At 40.0% G+C, this 14,234-nt stretch overlaps 2 protein-coding genes and 1 long non-coding RNA gene across 5 annotated transcripts; 2 read left to right on the top strand and 1 right to left on the bottom strand.

The window, feature by feature from the left end:
- Nucleotides 1–2,048: 2,048 nt before the first annotated feature.
- LOC102077241 (aquaporin AQPAe.a) lies at nucleotides 2,049–6,190 on the top strand. 2 transcript variants are annotated; one of them, XM_025901778.1, is made up of 6 exons: nucleotides 2,049–2,265; nucleotides 2,660–2,854; nucleotides 3,398–3,559; nucleotides 3,658–3,822; nucleotides 4,367–4,447; nucleotides 5,450–6,190. In XM_025901778.1, exons 1-6 carry the CDS (start codon nucleotides 2,251–2,253, stop codon nucleotides 5,663–5,665), a joined length of 834 nt encoding a protein of 277 aa, XP_025757563.1. In that variant the 5' UTR covers nucleotides 2,049–2,250; the 3' UTR covers nucleotides 5,666–6,190. The 2 variants fall into 2 exon arrangements, with proteins under 2 accessions (XP_025757563.1, XP_025757564.1); XM_025901779.1 differs by having other exon boundaries at nucleotides 2,051–2,265; nucleotides 2,663–2,854.
- On the bottom strand, nucleotides 4,340–10,113 carry LOC112843296 (uncharacterized). Of its 2 annotated transcripts, XR_003215548.1 has the most exons (4): nucleotides 9,190–10,113; nucleotides 5,444–5,553; nucleotides 5,198–5,239; nucleotides 4,340–4,473 (listed from the first exon to the last, which is right to left on the bottom strand). It is a non-coding gene; the product is annotated as an uncharacterized LOC112843296 (long non-coding RNA). The 2 variants fall into 2 exon arrangements; XR_003215547.1 differs by lacking the exon at nucleotides 9,190–10,113 and having other exon boundaries at nucleotides 5,444–5,579.
- Nucleotides 10,114–10,251: 138 nt separating this feature from the next.
- Nucleotides 10,252–14,228, top strand: mipb (major intrinsic protein of lens fiber b). Its single transcript, XM_003438976.5, has 4 exons — nucleotides 10,252–11,046; nucleotides 11,252–11,416; nucleotides 11,506–11,586; nucleotides 11,687–14,228. The coding sequence occupies exons 1-4, from the start codon at nucleotides 10,687–10,689 to the stop codon at nucleotides 11,870–11,872; spliced, it is 792 nt and encodes a 263-aa protein (XP_003439024.1). The 5' UTR covers nucleotides 10,252–10,686; the 3' UTR covers nucleotides 11,873–14,228.
- Nucleotides 14,229–14,234: the final 6 nt, after the last annotated feature.

Here is a 14,234-nt window from a genome sequence, read left to right on the forward strand (position 1 = left end):
CTTAGCCCCACAAAAGGGGGGATAACAGTTACACAGTTGCTGAAGGGAGGAGGGGGTAATCCACATCATAATGGGGCACACCAGCACTCCCCCCTCCCCACCTGCCCAACCAGTTCATTCTGGACTCATTCTGCCAGATTTGAAGGCTTTTGATGCCTGGAGGTATCAGGAAAATCAGATTGGACTCCAAACATTTAGATACTCTAAATGAAAAAGAACTAAAAAATAACATGTTAGAAAAAGAAAGAAAGGAAAAAAGCGCCAGAGAGGTGATTAATCTGAGTTTTGACGTAAATCGAAGAATTCTGTCTGCTTTGGTGTGTGTTTCATATCAAAGAGCGAAAATGAAAAGAGTGCATAGACGCAGCATCTCAATAGGTTCTATGGCAACAGCATCATGAAAGGGTTTGTCCCCATGGTGATCAGAGCGGTAGCTCACAAGTAGTATGTAGAGGAGGGGAAAAAAAACCCTGAGCCTGCCGGCATCAAATCTGAGATCTTTGGGTATAGTGTCAACAAAACAGCAGGCATTTGTTTGCACCTTTAACCTGTAAATATGCTGCTGCATAAGATGCAAAGAGTCACTCTGCTTCACACTGGAGCCTTTTGAAACCCAAATTTCCTTCCAGGAGGAAAAGCTTTTATCACATATTTATCCACTGAAAAAATGCAATGCATAAAACAACAGCCAAAGGTTTTGGTGTTTTCTTGGTGCTCTTGTCACTAATTGGCTCTTTCTATAATTGATATAAAGGCTGAACGTCTGTTTTTCAGGTGCTCAGAACACGCCAACGCAGGTCATCCAACAGGAGAAAGCAGGAACAAAAACACCTCTATCCTGTGGTAATTTTTTCACTGTTGAATGTATCTGTCATGCTGTTGCACAAATGTAATTTAATAAGGAAACAGCCATGCCAGCCAGGCCCTTTTAAAATGTGCTCTGTAAAAGGAGCGCTACTGGTAGCATGCTGAGATGGTGAAAGTGACAATGTTACCATGATCATCGTAACAGAAATGGCTCTTTTCCAGTTATCATAAACACATAATAATGATGTCAGTGTTCTTACATTCAACATAAATATAAAACACACAAATATTTCAATTTATAAGCTAGATATAGGTTTTAGCAGGGGGCAACTCTGGTTACAAAAAGAAGTCTGGTTGTATAAAAGTAATTTTTACAGATAAAACAGCCTTTCAGTTCCCTTGTCCATATCCTTAGTAAGTACCTTAACAATGTTTTTTAGGTCTCAGGAGCTAGTTTCAAGTCTTACTTGATGCAACATGAAGTTTATTTAGAAAGTTGCAGCACTCATTTGAGTAAATGGAGGATTAAGCAGGTCGTGCTTTCAGGTGGGATTCACAGTTTGTCTGTGAGCAAAACAAACTTTATAGTGTCACCAAATGTTCCGTTACATCTACGTTTATAGCACAGTTTGGAGAACTAAAAATCAACAGTATTTTACTTTATGATTAAACTAATTTTCAAAACTGATTGATTAATTTTTAATAGATTTATTGATAAATATTTAATACTTTCCTGTAAAACTTTCACTCTCCTGTGAATCCAGTGGACTGGATTGGGACTGTTTGCAGGTTTGTTATGGCCCTCTGGTCCTATTTTTACCACCTCTGTTTTGCACTTTTCATAGTATATGTCCATAATAAAGAAACATGTGACTTAAATTGACTTAAAATTTAGTTCAATTTGTCTTCAGGACTATTAAATTTTTTTTTAATTTTTTTTTTTTTTATCATTCTTCCTGTCTTTGAAGGCAATCTGGCCTCCTGAGTTCCCCTCCTGGGATCAAACCAGTGGGTCTTTTGCCTGTTAAACCACTACACGATACATGAACCAGCTGTGAATGTGAGTTATCTGGAAACTGTCCTCTCTATACTGGCCAAAGTGACTCCAGTTAGAAAATCCATGAAATGCTCCTCATAGTTCTCTGAAGATGTGTTACAGTAGTGAAGGTCAGTGAATGTTTTGGAGTAAAATATGCAAATGGACTGATGTGTGTGCATTACTTGATAAGGCCCGAGGTGCACTAGAAGGAGAGGGCGAGGAGGAGAGAGAGAGAGGGAGAGGGAGGAGGCTGTTCTCATCAAAGGACCTCTCGCAGACTCTACAAGTTAATCAGGGAGGTAGCAGGAACCTTGAAGCCCTCAGAGACCACCAGTTACACAGAGACACACAGAGAGACCGACCAACAGAAAACCGCCTGAATAAACCTACTTGTGGGGTTCGAAATGACGTGGCGTGAGGTAAGCATGTTAGGTTAATGTATTAGTGTTTAAATGTGTTATAATTTACATGGGACGGAGTTTAAATCTTGTCTATTTTAGTAAAAATGTCTTGTTATCATTAGGCGTGTGCACAGAGTATTAACATTTAAATGTAATCAGTAATTTTATAACTAAATTGGTTAAAACAACATTAAGCTGGTTACGCTGAAAGTGTTTTTAAGACATGTTTTGAAAGAAAAATATGGATAAATATCATTTGCAGCATAGAGATTACATGTTCATCATGCGCTGAGATCTAAATCTTTATTTATTTATTTATTTACCTGTGTTCTGTTTTTATTTACCTAAAAATGTAACAATATATTTAGAGGAGTAGCTAAAGCCCAACTTGTTTACATCCCTTTTCTATGAGGAGCTACGTAGTCGGCAATTCTGGCACGCCATGCTGGCAGAGCTCCTCGGCACCCTGGTGTTGGTGAGCGCTGTGCTGGGTGCCTCTGTGCCAGGCCCTGGAGATGCCCCTGGAGGACCCCTGTATCCAGCGGTGGCAGTGGGTGTGGTGATTGTAGCACTGGGACACTGTTTTGGAGAAATAAGTGGGGCACAGGTAATTATGTCATTTTAACATGTTGTTTTTCATTTTTCTTTCCAAACTGAACTTGAGAGAAACTCTTTCAAAGTACTTGTTTTCATTTAAGTGAATAGGAGCACGAATGCGAAAATGTAAAAAACTCCTTCAAGTAAAAGTCCTGCATTTAAAGTCCTACCTGAGTGAAATTTTGCAAGTATAACTAGCTTAATGTACTTGAACATCCTCATTTTAAAATTGCTCATTTGTTAAAAAATTTACTCATAATTAGTTAATTATATATTTATATATACTATTAGGTAGTTTTAGTTCAGCGGTTTCAACCTCGGGGGGTTGTCTCCCCTCCAAAGGGACATTTGATAAATGTAAGAGGGTATAAATGTTACAAGAAGGGAAAAAACAAACCTGCATAAATTCATATTTCCTTTTTGCACTTTAACGTTTGTCGATCATTGATTTGATCTATTACAATAAACATTAAAGTAAAGAACCGTGAGACCACCGAGCTGTTTATGTTTTCTATAGTTTTATATGCCAGTGTGTGCTTGTGTTCCTGCTCAGGTGAACCCTGCTGTGACTCTGGCTCTGTTGGCCACACGGCGGCTGGATGTTCTCCGGGCCCTCGTTTATATCATCGCTCAGTGTTTGGGGGCCTCCTTAGGAGCTGGGGCCCTGTACCTGGCCCTGCCGTTTAAAACCACAGCAGAGCACTTTGTCAACAGGGTCAGTTCCTAGAATGTATGTGTGCTATTTAAAAAAAATATTAATAATAATTTGCATCTTTACAGAATATATTTTTACTCTTCTCGCACCTCAAACAGGTACCTTTAGAGCTGAATGCAGCCAAGGCTCTGGGCATCGAGGTCTTGTGCACCTTCCAGATGGTCTTCACCGTCTTCTCAGTAGAGGACCAGCGAAGGAGGGAAAGCCCAGAACCAGGAAACCTGGCCATTGGACTAGCACACACTGCTGGTGTGCTGATAGGGGTGAGATGAGCTTCTTTCACGCCTATAGTGTATTATTTGTATTTTTTTTTTTTCCACTGCTACAGCCACTGTGGGTTGGATTTCTCAATATACATGATCTGGAGCTTTTGTTGCTTTCTGTCACACTGACACAGAAAAAAGATCTCTCAGTTAAATATGTGAGTGGAACTAGTTTTACAGAAAGTGTCATCAATTTTAAAGAAGAGCAACAAAAAACAACCAAACCAGAGAAAAACTGAACTAAAATATAATCGATACGAGGAAGTGTGCTTTTTAAATCAACATTTGATTTTATTTAAGATTTTAAATAAAGAATCCATTGCACTTTTTGCCAACTTATACATTAGATAACTTCAGAAGTGTTTTTTATGTTATTTAAAATCACTTTTATTTAAGCAAAAGACCTGATTGGTTGTTGTGTTCCTTTTGCCATAACATTTTTTTTTTAACTTTAATTATTATGATATATGTCTTTAAATCTTAAAGCTACATTATCCTCATGTAGAAAAACAAAAAGCCTTATTGTGATGTTGTTTTTCTTCAGGCTCGGTTCTCTGGCGCGAGTATGAATCCCGCCCGCTCGCTGGGTCCAGCCATCATCACAGGCTTCTGGGAAGACCACTGGGTGAGACACAAATCCAAACTCCAAATCTTTTTTGGAAACACAGATTATTGGTCAGCGTACAAAAGTTATGAAGAGTGCAACATAAGTAAACTCAACAAAATTTTCTACATTAACATGGGTTCATTTTGAAGAACTTATTTTCTGATTCTGATTTTTTGCTACACCATAAAGACAAATATTTAACTTCTTACTATTGTTTGCTATTGTTATTTGTTTCTTTTCAGATTAAGATCTTATAAAATGGTCACATATTTTAAAATGGTTTTTTTTAATAAAGAATGGAGACATTTCATGTGTCTTTAAGTTGTTTTATAGAAGATATTTTTGTTTTTAAACATCATAAGATAAAAAATAGACATTTAAAGAAAGAAAGGAACATTTGCAGAATTTTATTGTATTTAAAATGTTTTTTTCTTCTATTAATCAGCTCAGCATATTTAAGATCTATCTTGTGATGAGACCAAACTACAGGGTGTAACAAACTTAATCAACTACAACATGAACTGATCCATGGAAGTGTGCTTTTAAAATCTAACAAGAGCAGAAACTGCATCCCTCACTTCAAAATGAAATGAGTCCCTGTATCCAAAAGGACATCTGGATATGAAAGAGTTTGTGAAATTTTCTTGAGAATTTCAAGATGATGTCTGACAAATTTAGTTTTTTCGATTTGATTTCTATATATGAAGCTCCAACAGTTGCATTGGTAAAGCATTGTTGGAGAAATACCTGGATCTGCATCTTTATTACCTTCGATGACCGGTCACTTCTAATTCGGGGCAGTCCTCATCTCTGGTAAAAACAATTTCATGCAGACGTGTCAAAAACTTTCTGAGTAATCCTTTTGAAAACAGACTAATAAGCCAGATCAATCACATAACCTTACTGGTGGAGGTGATAATGTCAAATCTAACAGTACTTCAGTTTAATGGATTCCTCTATTTGTCTTAGATCATTTAGATACCATGAAAACTCATATACCTCACTTTTGCCCACCTGCAGGTTTACTGGATCGGGCCGGTGCTCGGGGCTATACTGGCAGGGATGTCCCATGAGTTCTTCTTTGCACGCAGTGCCTCTCGTCAGAAGCTGGTGGCCTGTTTGACCTGCAAGGACATCGAGATCGTGGAGACGGCAAGCATGACCGGATCGTCGCTGTCTACAGTCACACAGAACGCCATGAGAGCCAAGCAGGCCAGCAAGCAGGAAAACAACTGAAGGGACGTGCACCAAAAAAGCACACTGCGATTTTTAAAAAGATGCACTGGTGTACACATGATCAAAGTAAATGGTGATGGGGACAAAAGAAAAGGAAGAAGGTGTGTCAAAGGATGAAATTTATCTCACATGACATGCTGTAATATACAAAAGCAGACATGAGTGCTCGATAATCCAAAGGAGGAAAATATTGTACATTCAGTGAAATGACCATTTAGAGTTTAATGTCATCTAATGGCAATCTTAACATCCTGATAAAGAAGCCGTTTAACTCTTGAATTGCAATTTGAGTGTGGCCATACAGAGACCCGTCTATTAACTGCAAAACTGATGGCTTAATACCCAGGTTGTGAGTGTTGGCGCACCAAAATGCACCACAATGGGATATAATTACTATTTATTTTCACAAATAGTCACTTTTATTTGTTTATTTTTAATATTTATATGTCTGATATTGTTTGACCATCTGTCTAAACAATTTTTAAAAATAGCAGGTCTACACGTACAACCTAACAAAAATAAAAAGCAAAAACAAGCAGTGATTACTCGCAAGTTTCAACACAATAAAAGAAAAATTTTTCCCTATCATTATACGGTAAAATGTGTATCATTTCCCTATTATAATTAAAAGTACTTAAAAAAAATTCAATTGTATCAGCAGTAAAACATACTCAATAATTATCGAAACTAAAAACACTAATATTCGAGAAACTCTCCCATAAATATCAAAAAATCATGGAATATAATGCTATATAGTATTAGAATATATATATTTTGGAGGATTTCTGCACAAAAACAGACATCATTTTTTGAAATCAGATTAGCAAACAGTTCAACCACAACTGTCATAAAATGGTACGAAGCACAAAGCACAGTATTTCTCTCTTAGTGTAGGATAATAAAACATCCTCAACCAAAGATGCCCAGAAAATGAATTTCAATGAGATACTTCACTGTTCTGATCTCTGGGAAAATTGAATGTTGGAGCCATTATTAGTCTTTCACCTGTACCTTTGCTACTGTGACAAGTTCAGCTGAAAGAGCTCAGCCTAAGTACGCTTGTTTTTTGGAGGTTCATGTTATATTTGGTCAATTCTTGTTTTATGAGCTGGCCAACGAGTAAGTTAGCTACAGATACAAGATTCATTTGATTTTGAAAGAAGACCTAGCACAAGATGGAAATGAACTGCATCTTACAACATGTAATTGGACTTTTTGCTGAATAGCAGTCGCTAAATTTGATTCACAGAGAATTATCTCATAAATGTGCAGCTCTCCTTACATTTGAAGAGCTTCAGTTTCAGTCATTTTGGGGCTAAATTCATGAAGGTGATTCAAAAATATGAATATTGGAAATATTCCAATCTTTCCAAGTTACAAATGAGTGTACAAATGTACAATTTATACATTCAAATGCCAAATTTTATTCTAAAGAAAATCATCTTAATGTACAAGTCACAGTTTGAAGTTTATGGAAGCTTCGGGTATTATTTCAAAAGTTTTAGATGGGTATCTAAAAAAATTTTAATTACTCAGTTAAAGTTAAAGTTAAAATCAATAAATTAAAATTTTTAAATACTTAACTCAAAAATTTTGAATATTACTAAATTTCACAAAATAGGACTCTGATTTCTCCCACAGTCACAGTAGAGAGCTGTTTGCAGATTTAAAAAGCAAAATGCTCTAAAAATTCATTAAAAACTGTCTTAAAAATAGCAATCAGGTACAGATAGCGACTCACTAATGCACACAGTGGAGCACTTAGTTAGCAGATATATCCCCTCATAAGTTAATGGAGACCAAAAACAGAGACAAAAGAGAATGATTGTTAGACTTGGACTTACCAGAAATACATAAATATGACGCCCAGATGTGTACGTGTTAAAGTTATGCATTTACTGTATAAAAGATGACGAAATCTCAGTGTTCACAACTTGTTTCCAATGCTCAGAGTAGGTGAAAAAAGACAGTGCAGGCCTCATTGCACAAAAACAGAAATGTCTTAAAGTTGCAGTGATGCAGTAAAATTAGGTAAAAATAAAATCTTATTCCTAAATTTGATAACACTAGCAGCAGTAATACTAACAAAAAGCTATAAGACGTGAGTGGGATGGAGAAAAAAAGCCCAGACTGTGTGATATGGAGATAAAACTCAGCTTTTCTTTTGTAAATGGCAAAACTTCCCATTTCCTCCTCAGAGTAACACAGTTTTGGGACATATGCAGCTAATGTTTTATGTTTTCAAAGAACCAAAGGTAATAAAAAACCCACATGTGATAATAAGACAACAAAGGGAGGGTTACAATGCTCACCTTCTGCTGGTGCATTACAAGCACACGATAATTTTCATTTTTCCCCCTTTTTTCACTGTGCGTGGGGGAGAATTTAATGTAGAAGCTGAATTTTAAAGGGACTGGATGTGACCTTTGAGGTCCTTGTTGTCTGTCATTAGTGTACCTAAAAGTGTAGCCAATACTGTGAGATTCAGTATTCACTTTCACATTTGCATGTCATTATAATTCTAACAGAGACTCATTGAAATCCTGCTGAAAACACCCTTATGTTTCAGTTGTATCTTGTGTTTGTGAATGCTTTGAAATGCTAAAGAGGTCCTTAGCCTGCACCGTGGGTTCAATGACGCTCTCATCCAGCATCTCTCTCATGTCTGTGCCTGTTAGCGTCTATCTCTTCTCTGAGGCCTCCTATTCACAATCAAATGGACCTTCATTCCTCTGTAATGGCTCTACAGAAAGAACACCTTCAGTCACAACACGCTTTGTAATTTGAAATGGAAACGCTGAGCATACGCGTGTATGTGGGTGAGAGACAATACTTTGATGAAACCTTTAAACATATTTGTGCGTGGGTGTACGCGCTTTTATTTTTGCCTCGTATTAAAATGTGTTTTGCGTGTTTGCAGTTTAAATGTTCAGTCGAAATAGAAAAAAGTTGCTCTTTACTGATAATTTGCTTTAGTTTGTCTTAAGTCACAGGCGCGACACAACCAACAACAAATTAGCTGTAAAGAATTTGGATGAACTAACCCTTTAAAATTGATATTAAATAAAAAATTGAACCATTTATTGTATATTTCTCCTGTGTTGATGTGTGTAATTTTCATACACATGCACACACTCTTAAATGTGCATGCAGTATGCGCACATACACCCGCAGACACACATACAGCATGCACAATAGCTATAACTGCCACTGTGCTGCCAGCATTTTGCATTGTGTGTGTTCTTTCTAACATGTATAAAAGGGAGTTAAAACGGCAAGCTCAGCTATCTGCATTCATCACGCCCCAGCTACACACACACATGCACGCACACACACTCCTCCACCAGTGATGTCTCTCGGCTGGTCGGCGTGATGCCCCGGTGCTGCACAGTAACCCCATCGTTCCCCCGCATCCCCGCTGCCCTTCTCCACCTCTCCCCTTTCCCCAACCTCACGCATGCACTGAGAACGTTCAGGGCTTTGGTCGTACGTCCTCCTGCATCACAGCCTCACATACTGCAAACCTCTGCTAAGCACCTCCTCGAAGCTCCTGTCACAACAGAAGGCACAATCTGCTGCGTTGTGTGAATTATTGTTGGTTTGCAGCTTGATTCACTGTTTTCTCTCCGCATTGCTGTTTTCCCCCCTTCTTTGCACACATCAGCCAGATTAACATGTTTCTCCAATATTTTCTAGCGCCACCAAATGGCGCTGGTTGTGGGGCGGTGTCAGTGCACGCTGAACCCTGAGGCGGTGTCAACTTCAGGTTAAAGTGCTCACACTTCCAGGCCTCTGTAGTGCTTGCTGCCAATTAAAGATCGCTGATTCTCACAGGCAGAATTAATTATGTGCACGCCAATAAACAGAAGCTGCAAATTTAAACATGCACTTTGGCACTTAGCTTTGCAAATTTGAGAAAATGCTTTGCCAGCTGTTGTTACTTGTGCTTCGGTTTAATATGTATTTTTGTCTTGTCTCTGTCCATACGTAGCCCAGATACTTGTTACAGACAATGGTTTCACAGGGTCAGGCATTTCAGTGTATCGGTCAGGCCAGCACTGTTAGCTTTGGGCACTTCCGTCCGGGGCCCCAACTGTATTATTTGAATGTGTGCATGTGTGTTTTTGTGCATACATGTGTGTGTTTTCTGCCCTAATCTATCTGCATGCGTGTCCCCTGATAATGAAAGTTATGATATGTCAACAGATGACATACTCCCGAAAGAAAACTCAGCATAACCTGCTCTTCACTGCAACTCTTTCCTCCGTCATTTTTGACTCCTTCTGAAGATGAATACACTCTCTTGTGACTTTTTTCCTGCAAAATGTTACTACCTCACTTTAAATGTTAAAAAATAATAATTTCTCACTCATTTTCACTTCATATTTTTTCTTCTTAGATATGCTACATCTCTTTTGGCCATACGCTCTTATGTGGGGGGGAGACAGAGGGGTTAAGTTTGTTTGATTTAGGATGTCCAGCACTGCTGCCCCCCGCCCTTGGCCCTACAGGGGGATTATGGCGTCACCTGGGGCCCCTGGGGGGGTATTATAAAGCGCCCGTCTGGCCCTCTCCCCTCCGTCAGAGAGGCTAAAAGGTCCACTGGACGCTATCTATCCCCGTCTCTTTTTAGAAACACCCCTTTAGCATTGATGCCCACCTCTTCTTGACATCCCATTCCACCTGAGATCTCCTCCCACACTCCCACATTATCTCACACCTATGTCTTTGGACAGGTGGACAGAGGTGGCAAGCGAATGCAGCTGAGTTGACTTTACCAACCCAGTCTGGTAAAAGATCTGTTGAGTGGATTCGTCTGTTGACGTTCTGAAATCCTGTTTTGTCTTTAAACTGACTTTCCGGCTGTGTTTGGTCAGCTTAGTGAGCTGACTACAAAAGGGAGACTCTTTTTTTAAAACATTTTTGATATCTAAAGAGCATTGAAAAGGTACACATTTGACCTTTTCTACATTTATTTTTGAAGAATCCTCTTCATCTGGTGGAGAGCCTCAACCGTCACCATGTGGGAGTTCCGGTCTATGAATTTTTGGCGGGCAGTTTTTGCCGAGTTCTTCGGGACCATGTTTTTTGTGTTCTTTGGCATGGGCGCTGCCCTGCGCTGGACCACTGGGCCTCATCATGTCCTTCACGTGGCCCTGTGCTTTGGGCTGGCAGCCGCTACCCTCATCCAGTCCATCGGCCACATCAGCGGCGGCCACATCAACCCTGCCGTCACCTTTGCCTACCTTGTCGGCTCACAGATGTCTCTTTTCCGCGCCATTTTCTACATTGCTGCCCAGTGCCTGGGTGCTGTAGCCGGGGCTGCTGTGCTGTATGGGGTCACACCAGGCAACATGAGAGGCAACATGGCAATGAACACGGTAAAGACCAAACAGGGATGTTTCAGGAAATAAGTGTAGCAATATTGGGAAATTCTTTTTGGCTTAGAGTTTGTAGTACCAATTCAGGTTTAATGTGGTAAGATATGAAACCATGGTTGGATTCAAATGAAATGCATTAACACTCATTCATTCACTGCATCTCTCGGCCCAAATATCAGCTTTTATCATATTTGTGTATTTCCAGCTGCAGCCTGGCATCAGTCTGGGGATGGCCACCACTGTGGAGGTCTTCCTCACCATGCAACTTGTCATCTGCATCTTCGCCGTGACTGATGAGAGGAGAAACGGACGTCTCGGATCTGCTGCCCTCTCCATCGGCTTCTCTGTTACCATCGGACATCTCATGGGGGTAAAGACACATGGTCTTAGCATATAATCTAGTGTTAAATGCATGCATATGGAAGTGTAAATATTAGAAACATGCTTCTTGTGTTTCAGATGTACTACACGGGTGCTGGAATGAACCCTGCCAGGTCCTTTGCCCCTGCTGTGATCTTCAGAAACTTTATCAACCACTGGGTAAGACCTGAAACGATCGATCTTCCCTCACCTTTCTTCTGTTTTAGGACGTCTCATAAGAGATTCAGCCACTGATAAATGTTAACTTTGCTGCTGGCAGGTGTACTGGGTCGGGCCTATGATAGGAGGTGCCATGGGGGCCCTCCTGTATGATTTCATGCTGTTCCCACGCATGAGGGGTCTGTCCGAGCGTCTGGCCACACTGAAGGGCAGTCGACCTCCCGAGAACGAGACCCAGCAGGACACCCGCGGGGAGCCCATCGAGCTCAAGACACAAGCCCTATAAACCTGCCCCTTCTCCCCTTCTCTGACTGGGGCCGAGGGATGAGGGACAAGGCCCTGAGCTACATCAACCCCACCTCCACTGCCCCCACCCAGTGCCTTCACATACAAACACACAGACACAAAACTAACCCAGACAACTCACGTGTAGACTAACACCTAACAACATTTTCCAGTGCCACTCTAAAAACATGCAGGTCAATCACCTTTAACCTCAGCACACAACAACACTCCTCTACACCCAGTCATCTCTCTGTATTCTGAACTGGACTTTGTGTTTTCATAAATGGTGACCAGAGATTGAACCAGTAGCCGCCCCGTCTCTCCCTGCCCGCCTGCTTCCTCCTCCCAGGCAGGCTTTTGATCTGCAATGCAGAAGCGTGTGGAAACCCTGAAATCCAGCAGAGAGATTTGAGGAGGGGAGGAGACTGGGGGGTAGGACGGAGGTGAGGCAGGGATGTGGGAATGATATGTGAGAGGGATAAGAGAGCATGGGGCAGGTGGGGGTGGAGTAGAGGGGTGGATAGAGAGGGCAGCACTTCTGGGTTTGTGGTCGTTTCAAGTTGGGTTAGACCAGTGAAGATGGGCATGCTTTTCATTATTCACAAGAATAATTTTTTTCTCCATTTTAGTTTATTTTTTGTTTTGTTTTCCGCACTTCACACACAAGACGTGGATGTATGATACCATTAGATTTAACCAGGGTTTCATTATTTTCAATCACTACAATTTATCTGTGGGTTTGTGTTTGTGTGTGCGCGCAAGTGTGTGCGTGAGAGTGAGTGTGTGCCTTTGTGTGCGCCTGCGCCTGTACGTTTGGGTGTATTTGCAAGTGAGTGCGTTTATGTGTGTACGTGTGCGACCGAGATCGCACATACAGTACTTTTTATTTCGTTTTACCGCTCTCATGTTTCGTAACCACTGATTGTGCTCATTTTTTGTCCCCAATTTTTAAGACATTACCATTTCTCCTCCCCCTTCACTGTGCTATTTGGTATGATATTCATTTTTACATAAACCATCTGCTTTTTTGTTCTGAACCAGCGCAATCCAAAGCAAATGTTGTATCCCAGACTTCAAGAGTAGGTCTGCTGATCGGCTGTGCGAGTTTTACATTGAGTCTCCTTTTATTATTTGATCCTTAACTGGGAGCACAAAGCGTTTCAATAAGAATTTCAATGAAAATAAACATAAAAACTTGATACGAGGGTCGGCTCATCTTTGCTTTTGTCGCCTTTAAATGTTATGAATGCAATTTAAATGAATGCAAGAAGTGAGTTGTAATAAATAACCTTGGCCAGAAGAGGGCATAAAGAGCACATGGGATAATCTCACATCTAAAATTAGAATCAGCCGAATGACTTCTGGCCAAAATCTTAAACGACAAACATTCAGAGTGGGGTCTCTCTTTGTGGGTGTGGCTTGAGTGATATATTGCTTTAGATTAAGGGAGTGTCTTTTGGGTAAGACAGGATCCACCCCACATCAGGACTATTGCTTGAATTTGATAAGAAACATGGTTAAAGCTTTTATTGTATATTACAGCTGATAAACTACAGTATTTACAGACTCAACCTTTTTCAGAGATTTGACACTTTATTAAGCCGCATCTCTACAGTGAGCAATCTTTTCTTTAAGAAGAACTGCTGCACACACAACATACTAAATCCTGCTGCTGGGAGTGATAAAAGGAAATCCCCAGATTTAACATTTAATCTAAATAAATCCATCCATCCTCTAGAGTTGTCCTAGCTGTCATGGAGTGAGAGGTGGGGTACACCATGGAGCTATGTTAGCTTACTGTTTATAGATGGACAATTATGTATGGATATTTTCTTAAGAATGTCAAGTCAGTGTCTTCAAAAAAGGACATTGATATGTCACTGATATGTCTCTTTGAGAATATGATGCAAAATGTCCTTTTGCAATGGCAAAGATTGCCACCAAAAATTCCTTGATCCTGGATTTACCTCCAGATCAACTTCAAGTCAAGACCCACCTCTTGTAAAATGTAATTCTCTTACTGTAATTCTTACATTGCTTTTTAAAAAGGTTATTTTCAGAGCAAACATACCTCCTTGACCACCTTAGTGGCATTAATCATTACCAATGCAGCAAAGCATACAAGTCAAAGTTTAGTGAAGTAAAAGTCAGAAATTCCTGTTTACTTTCTCGACGGAAGTCACATTACATTCATTTTATTCCATATTTTCTGCTCTGTGTGCCACAGTTTGAGAAGCACTGGTCTTTTGGATTATTAAACAAAACACATCAGTGCTGTGCAGTAAATATAAAGTAAATGCTTAGTTTAACACTGAGAACAAAAGAAGGAGAAAAAGGCAGGCTTTCTTGAGGCCAAATGTAGC

This window comes from Oreochromis niloticus, linkage group LG20 (assembly GCF_001858045.2).
Source record: "Oreochromis niloticus isolate F11D_XX linkage group LG20, O_niloticus_UMD_NMBU, whole genome shotgun sequence".
Classification (NCBI taxonomy): domain Eukaryota; kingdom Metazoa; phylum Chordata; class Actinopteri; order Cichliformes; family Cichlidae; genus Oreochromis; species Oreochromis niloticus.

What these genes read in the sequence shown, in the direction of transcription:
- mipb (XM_003438976.5), top strand. Translation starts at nt 10,687, where the DNA reads ATGTGGGAGTTCCGGTCTATGAATTTTTGGCGGGCAGTTTTTGCCGAG. An exon ending in GCAACATGGCAATGAACACG is followed by an intron (nt 11,047 to 11,251) that starts GTAAAGACCAAA and finishes GTGTATTTCCAG; the next exon opens with CTGCAGCCTGGCATCAGTCT. An exon ending in CCATCGGACATCTCATGGGG is followed by an intron (nt 11,417 to 11,505) that starts GTAAAGACACAT and finishes CTTGTGTTTCAG; the next exon opens with ATGTACTACACGGGTGCTGG.
- LOC102077241 (XM_025901778.1), top strand. An exon ending in CAGAGCACTTTGTCAACAGG is followed by an intron (nt 3,560 to 3,657) that starts GTCAGTTCCTAG and finishes CACCTCAAACAG; the next exon opens with GTACCTTTAGAGCTGAATGC. An exon ending in CTGCTGGTGTGCTGATAGGG is followed by an intron (nt 3,823 to 4,366) that starts GTGAGATGAGCT and finishes GTTTTTCTTCAG; the next exon opens with GCTCGGTTCTCTGGCGCGAG.